Source organism: Aristolochia californica, unplaced genomic scaffold (genome assembly GCF_029961685.1).
Source record: "Aristolochia californica isolate CCGP_79_NKW_82.1479 unplaced genomic scaffold, dmAriCali1.0.hap1 SCAF_3, whole genome shotgun sequence".
NCBI lineage: Eukaryota > Viridiplantae > Streptophyta > Magnoliopsida > Piperales > Aristolochiaceae > Aristolochia > Aristolochia californica.
This window is the reverse complement of record NW_027181992.1, coordinates 8,342,487-8,349,776: the sequence shown is the minus strand read 5'-3', so window position 1 is coordinate 8,349,776 and position 7,290 is coordinate 8,342,487. Positions and strand designations below refer to the sequence as shown.

At 39.6% G+C, this 7,290-nt stretch overlaps 1 protein-coding gene across 1 annotated transcript; it reads right to left on the bottom strand.

Annotated features, from left to right (window-relative positions):
• Nucleotides 1–1,879: 1,879 nt before the first annotated feature.
• LOC137959711 (thermospermine synthase ACAULIS5-like) lies at nucleotides 1,880–4,224 on the bottom strand. Its single transcript, XM_068807045.1, has 10 exons — nucleotides 4,043–4,224; nucleotides 3,746–3,812; nucleotides 3,536–3,630; nucleotides 3,328–3,430; nucleotides 3,143–3,231; nucleotides 2,732–2,888; nucleotides 2,544–2,619; nucleotides 2,411–2,469; nucleotides 2,184–2,320; nucleotides 1,880–2,090 (listed from the first exon to the last, which is right to left on the bottom strand). The coding sequence occupies exons 1-10, from the start codon at nucleotides 4,183–4,185 to the stop codon at nucleotides 2,000–2,002; spliced, it is 1,017 nt and encodes a 338-aa protein (XP_068663146.1). The 5' UTR covers nucleotides 4,186–4,224; the 3' UTR covers nucleotides 1,880–1,999.
• Between the last annotated feature and the right edge of the window lie 3,066 nt (nucleotides 4,225–7,290).

The window sequence follows — 7,290 nt, the reverse complement described above, 5'->3', positions numbered from 1 at the left end:
CAGTTTAGAGAAGAATGCCACTTAAGTGCCACATAAGCAAACAAGGTGGCACATGGGTGACACATTGCATTGCAAGAGAGCTCCACCAAGGAAAAGAGGTGGCACATATGTGACATATGGCGTCAAAAGAAAGTTGCACCTAACCACTCAAACTTCAAGTTACTTGGGCCCTCTTAGACTGAATTTCCTCTTCAAGCATCAAGTGATGACTAGTCGTAAAACTGAAGTTAGTCAACTAAGGGGGGGTTAGTCCACAATGAAGTGGAAATGAATTGGAAAATTGAATTGAAGTGAGATGAATTGCTTCCACTTCAACTCATGTTTGGGTGTTAGTATAGACGAGTTCAAGTGGCTGGAAAACAGATTTCAGTGTTAGTGCCCCCAAATGAAAAATATAATATAAAAAAGAGAATAAGTAACATTTTATAATATACTTAAATAGAACATATACCTAAACATATAATTAACAAAAATAAGCGTGATTACTACACTTATAAGTGATTTAACGTGTAGTATTAGAATATATTAATATCCTAATTAATAAAAAATTATATTATATTACTTAATGATTATAATTTATTATAAATTAAAACAATAATTATGGTTTAATTAATTATAACAATTGAATAATTAAACCAATTAATGATTATAGTTTATTATAAATTAATATACTAATTACGTGTGACAAGAATAAATTATTTAAAATAAATAAAAAAGTTAAAAATAACATAAGTGAATATAATAAATAAATAAATTATTCTGTAATAACATAAGATATAGTTTAACATTAAAACTCACTATTTTATTAAAAAATAAATAAATACATAATAAATAAATAAATATATTAATTTATCAATAACATAATATACATTTTAAATATTATTAATTAATAATATATTAACAAAAAATGAAAAACTAATTGTTTAATTAATTGGATAATTAAACCAATTATGACGATGTTTAATTTTTTCTAACTTAGGAAAAATTAAACATCGTCTTCGTCTTCCTCTGCGGGGGCTTGGCAACGGCAACGGCGATGGCGGCGGGCAACGGCGACGGAGGCGACGCTCCGACGGTGCGCCTAGAGGGAGAAAATAGGGAGGCCGAGAGAGAAGAGAAGCCAGGAGGCCGAGGGGCTTTGGCCTCCCGTGCTCTGCGACGGAGGTCGAGAGAGGGAGGGAGGAAGGCCGGGGGGGCGAAAGAGAGGGAGGCCGAGGGGCTCTGCAACAGAGCCTCCCGTGCTCTGCGACGGAGGTGGGGGCAGAGGGAGGAAAAAATACTTTGTTTAACGATCGCGGAGGGGGGGAAGAGAGGGAGGCCGACAGAGGTGGGGGCAGAGGGAGGACGGCCACGGGGGTGGGGGCAGAGGGAGGAAAAAATAACGGTCGGGGAGGGAGCAGAGGTCGTCTGGAGAGGCTGACGGCAGGGAGGGGGAGGGAAGAAGCAACGCGCGTCGCGCGTGGAAAGCTGATGATTCGCAAAATAGGTAGGAAACAGCTTTCCCCCATTTTTGCCTGAGCGAATGAAATGGTGTTATCTCACTGGACTAACGCCATAAGTGGGATGAACTAAGTAATGCGGGGGGAATTCATTCCACTTCATTGTGGACTAAACCCCCCTAAAGGAAATTCACCCGTCTGGTAATTGAAGGCTCAAATAAAATTCATGTGTGGAGATCGAATCATATGACTATTTGATTTTCTAGCCTCTTGCAAAAACAATGAGGTTAGACTTGGGATTTGATTTTTTAGCCTCTCTGCTCGACAGCCAATCCGCCTCAGGATAAACTTATTCTAAACGAATACCTCCATTTCTGAGATCTGAACTCAAAGATAATTTATTAAAATTGTTTCAGATTTTGTCTGCAATAACAGATATATTCTGGAAGAAGAACAGAATCCCACATCCTCTTTAGACAACACTCATAAACCTTTGGAACTGCTTCTGTAGACTCTAGGACGTTGATTCCCCACTCTCGCCGGCGATTCTCAAGTACCCTTCAAAGACCGGAACTGCTCGAGTGTGCCTTCCCATGCCCGTGCAGAAATCTCGCGTTCTCCTCCGTGTATACATGAGTTTCATTCAACAGTCTGTCAACATAAAATTCCAAGAATCATTTGCATGCTACGTTCACTCCGCCTCCGGACTGATGATGGACTATGAATCGTCTATGAAACACTTACGAGTTGTGAACTGTCTTGTTCATGACAGTGGAGGCGACGAAGGAATCGCCATTCAAATACTGCAACTCACCCTTGATTCGATCCTTGATATTTTCGTCCATTTGCTTGGCATCGAAGCTAAATGGCTTATCAGAGGCCTTCAAATGCAATATTAAGCAAGAAATCGCAAACTGAAGTTAAGTCCATAGTAGTGACAAATGACAAACCGAAATGAAAAAACAACCTACCAGGACCCATCCCCAGGTATCGGCAAAAGAAGGGATATGAGCAGTGTACGCCACCACATCTGCAGAATTATCCCCTCCAGTCAACCATTTGAAATCCATTTGAAGTTTGAAGAAAAAAAGAAGGAACACTCACATTTGAAAACCTGCTTGAGGGTGTTGTAGATGGAGGAGAAGACCTCCTTGTGCGTAAGAACACCCGCAGGTCCGGCCTGGGGAGACAAAACAAAGTTAGAAGAAATTTATTCCCTCGTCACAGGCAGCACTGAGAGATCATTTTGAAGAATTCAAAACCAGAGGAAAAGAGAGTTGAAAGAGACACACTTGAGTTACAAAGATCCCATTGTCGTTCAGCTTGGGCTTCAGCACCTGTTCATAGAAGCTTTGGGTGTAGAGCTGATAGCAGGGCCCTCCTTCCACTGGATCTGCTAGGTCTCCCACGATGACATCGAAGTTTTCGTTGCTTGCCTGCATCTCCGCCCTTCATCAACACGCACATTAATTATTGCTCTAATTTACTTATTCACTCATAATTTTCCCAAAGAAATAAATTCAATTACTTCCTTATGTTGGGGTGGGGCATTAATCATGCACCTGTCTTACAGGAACCATTTTACAAGAAACAGCAAAGACGTTCAATGCATCTACAGCAAATGATTATGTTCCATTGAAAGCAAATTAATGAAACGAGATATTTAAATGCTAATCTTGGGAAATTTCAGTTTATGGACTCACTTAGCGTCGTTGATTACGAGGTGAAGCTTCTCGTCGGCGAACGCGTCGCTGTTGGCCGTCAGATACCTCCGGCAGAAATCGACGACCTCCTGCATGAATGCCATGAAACGTGGAAATTTGAAATCACAAGTGGGAAGAGATAACAAGTTGGGGTGGAAGAAAAGGATTTCTTTTCCTTTTATCACCTGATCAATATCACACATCACGACTTTCTCTATATTTTTATGCTTCAAAATTTCTCTTGCAGTAGACCCTTCGCCACCTCCCATTATAAAAACTTTTTTGGGACTGCAAACGAAACAAATACAAGAAAAAATCGATGAAGATGATATTTAAGCGTGATGGATGGTTTCCAAGGGGAAACGGGAACAAGTGTAAGCATATGCAACTTGCTTGGGATGAAACGAAAGAGCAGGATGAACTAAGCATTCATGGTAAATAAATTCATCCATTTCCGCGCTCTGCATCTTGCCATCAATCACCAAAGCCTGAGTCGCAGAAAAATGAAAAGAACAATTAGATCAAGAAAAGAACATAGGACATAGAAATAATAAGTGTCAAGGAGACAACGCTAGACAAGGAAAGAAAGAGCATGATAGCCACCTTGCCGAAATGTTTTGTGTCCAAAAGAGCAATCTCCTGATACTGGCTAGCGCCTCTATGCAAAACGCTGATCAAAGAAAAGAAATCGATTAAATAAAAGATCAGATAATTACATCTTTGGTATCAAGCAATGTATTTCTTAGACAATGCATTGCTTGTTTTACCAAAAAAAAAAAAGAAGAAGAAGAAGATGAAAGAATTTCTGCTTCGGATAATCCTCAACTACATCGAAGCCTGAAAGAAATTCCATAAGAAACTTTTGTCTTTGCAGATACATGCAAGCCGGAAGAAAATCACCTTTTAAGAGCAAAAGACCATTTGAGATCCTCATCGATCTCTTCCTCATACCAGTAGCAATTGCTTTTGCTATCTCCGGTTAATCCATCGCCTTGCGAGACTGTGAATCCGTTTTCGAGGCTCATCTCCACAGTTTCGCCCATTTCTACCACACTAAAAACCAATAAAAAACGCCAAGAAAGAAAATGGTTCCGAATGGAGGTGAAGAGGCTTCTGGGGGAGAGCTCCAGCGAAGCGAATTTATACAAAATGAGAGAGCAGTTACATCAAATTAAAGGGATAAAACCGGATACGAGGGAAGAAGCACGCGCTGAGGAGAAGAGTGTTCTGCTTCAGCGGGTTAGGCTAAAGAAGGTAATTTGATGGGATGCGTGATCTCCATGGGACCCACCACCGACATGGGTGCGTTTGTATACGTGGCAAATAGGTGGGTGAAGAGGCTGAGAAAGAGGGAGCTCTAGTGGGGCCGGACCCAGCTATTTTTAATGACAGAGACGGTCGCGAGAAGCAGGTGGGACCCACACGTGAGGAGAGGCTGTCGAGCGTGGAGGCTCTAATGACCCGATGACCACCTCCGCTTAGTAGTCCGATCTCTGCTGACAAACCGGACCCACTCGTCACTGTGGGCCCACCGCGTGTCTCATACGGTCTTGACATAAAAGATGACGTGAGCGGAAGACTTTAGGACGATGGTCAATTGGTATGGGATAAAATCTTGGAGCATCCAGAAAATAACTGAGACATCATTAGTATTTATAATTTTTTAATAGAAATAGTTTTAAAAATAAGTATAGTAAAAAGTTACTTTCACTTTGTAACTTTAAAACTTTTTAAAGAAAAAAATTTATAAGTATAATAAAGGTTTGTTGGAATTGATTCTATTAGTCTTAGGATTTTTGATTAAGTTAATTTTGATGGTAACAATTATTTAAAATACTAATGATGTGTAATAAGTACATATTTATACTTAAAAAAGCTTCAAAAAAATAAAAATCTTGTAGCATAACTATTTGACTAGCTAAGGATCTTGTAGCATCCAAAGTCATAAGGTCATTAGGAGCAAGGAAGTGATATTCAATGAAGGTGTCCAGTATAAAGACAGGTTGAGAATAGAGTCTGCGAGCACAAGTGATTAAACCAATAAGTCTTAATTGATTCAGATGAGAGCTCTTCCAACTCTTGAGATGAAGAATATTTCTCAGGAAGACTAGGAAAACTAATCCCCAGAATTAAATCAAAACATTTAGGTGACTGAACTCAAGAGATCTGTCAGAACTAACAGACCACCACAGAGGTATTCCCTTGCACTGAATTATATTTTGTTCATAGATAAAGGTGAACTAGAGAGATGAGGAAGCCGTGCAAGTTGATAAATCAACCAAGTGGGAGTTAGCCATGAAGGATGAGATGGATTCTTTGTTATCTAATCAGACATGGCAGTTGACCAAGTTACCAAAAGGGAAGAAGGCCTTGCAGAATAAATGGGTGTATCGAATAAAAGACGAACACGATAGCAGAAAATGGTACAAGCCAATACAGGTGGTAAAGGGCTTTAAACAAAAAGAAGACATTGATTACACTGAGATTTTCTCTCTAGTAGTGAAATTGACTACTATTTGAACACTGCTTGGACTAGTGGCAAATGAAGATTTGCACTTAGCGCAGTTGAATGTAAAGACGGTCTTTCTTCATGGTGATTTGGAGAAAGAAATTTACATGATGCAACCACAGGGTTTCAAAGCACAAGGAGAAAATGGTGTGCAAACTTCAAAAGAGCTTTTATGGTCTTAAAAAAGCTCCAAGACAATGGTATAAGAAGTTTGACACCTTTATGAGTAGTAATGGTTTCTTTAGGTGTCAGGCAAATCATTGATGTCATGTGAAGAAACTTGATGACTCCTATATCTTTCTACAGCTTAATGTGGATTACATGTTGATAGCAGGTGGTTGCAAACAGGAAATAGAAAAGTTGAAAATGGAGTTGTCTAAGAAGTTTGAAATGAAGGATTTGGGTGACGCAAAACAAATCATTGGGATGAGGATTACTAGGGACATTGATGTTTTGAAACTGTCACAAGAAGAATATGTGAAGAAAGTGCCGAGCAGATTCAACATGAATGATGCAAAACTAGAGAGTACTCCGTTTTCTAGTCACTTTAGGCTATCTAAGGAGCAAATCACCTTCTACAGAGTAGAAGAGAGAGCACGTGGCCAATGTGCCTTATGCTCCTGCTATTGGAAATCTCATGTATGTCATGGTGTGCACTAGACCAGGCATAACTCATGCAGTGGGAGTTGTGAGCAGATATATGAGTAATCCAGGTAAGCAACATTGGGAAGCAGTGAAGTAGATTCTCAGGTATTTGAAAGGTGCAATAGGTAACCAACATTGGAAAGCAGTGAAGTGGATTCTAAGGTATTTGAGAGGCACATAACTCAGCCTAATGTTTCAGAAGGTCAGACTTGGGATTATAGGGTTGTGTTGATGCTGACATGGTTAGAGACATTGATGGTAGGAAGAGTACCACTGGATACGTATACACATTGGGTGGTATAACAGTTAGTTGGGTCTCTAAGTTGCAAACGATAGTTGTTCTTTCCACTATTGAGGCCAAATATGTTGTTGTGACCAAAACCAATAAAAAACATGGTATGATTGCAGTCTTTTCTAGGAAAAATTAGGTCTAAAGCACTGGAAGAATGTGTGGTATTGTGATAGTCAGAGTGATATTTATTTAATAAAGAATTACATTTATCATACCAGAAAAAAGCACATACAGGTGCGTTATGACTTCATAAAATCCGCTCTGGAGGATTGAGTCTTAGCACTTGAGAAGATTCAAGGAAGTTATAATCCGGCTGATATGTTGACAAAGACTGTTATGATGACTTCTCTTTGAGGATTGAGAAGTTGTTGATGAGATATTGATGCTGGACCGGTCTCCAAGTGAGAGAATGTTAAGTTGTGGAGTCTAATTAACACCCTACGCTGAGTCGGTACACGGATCGTGGTTGTCCTAATTTTATCTTTATAATTGAGGGGTGCCACTATTAGGGTTTTATCATCACCAAGAAGGAGTTGGAGTTGCAGCTCGAGAGATGTTAGAGAAAACACTTGTAAGTGTGTACGATTTCTCTTGTAAACTATTTCATCTTTATATTCGATTACTGCAGCGGCGAAAGACAGGACGTAGTCTTACCTTGAAGCGAACCTATATAAATCTTTCTATTTATTTTCATGTTTGTTT

What these genes read in the sequence shown, in the direction of transcription:
- LOC137959711 (XM_068807045.1), bottom strand. Translation starts at nt 4,185, where the DNA reads ATGGGCGAAACTGTGGAGATGAGCCTCGAAAACGGATTCACAGTCTCG. An exon ending in GCTCTTTCGTTTCATCCCAA is followed by an intron (nt 3,431 to 3,535) that starts GCAAGTTGCATA and finishes TTTCGTTTGCAG; the next exon opens with TCCCAAAAAAGTTTTTATAA. An exon ending in CCTCAAGCAGGTTTTCAAAT is followed by an intron (nt 2,470 to 2,543) that starts GTGAGTGTTCCT and finishes ATAATTCTGCAG; the next exon opens with ATGTGGTGGCGTACACTGCT.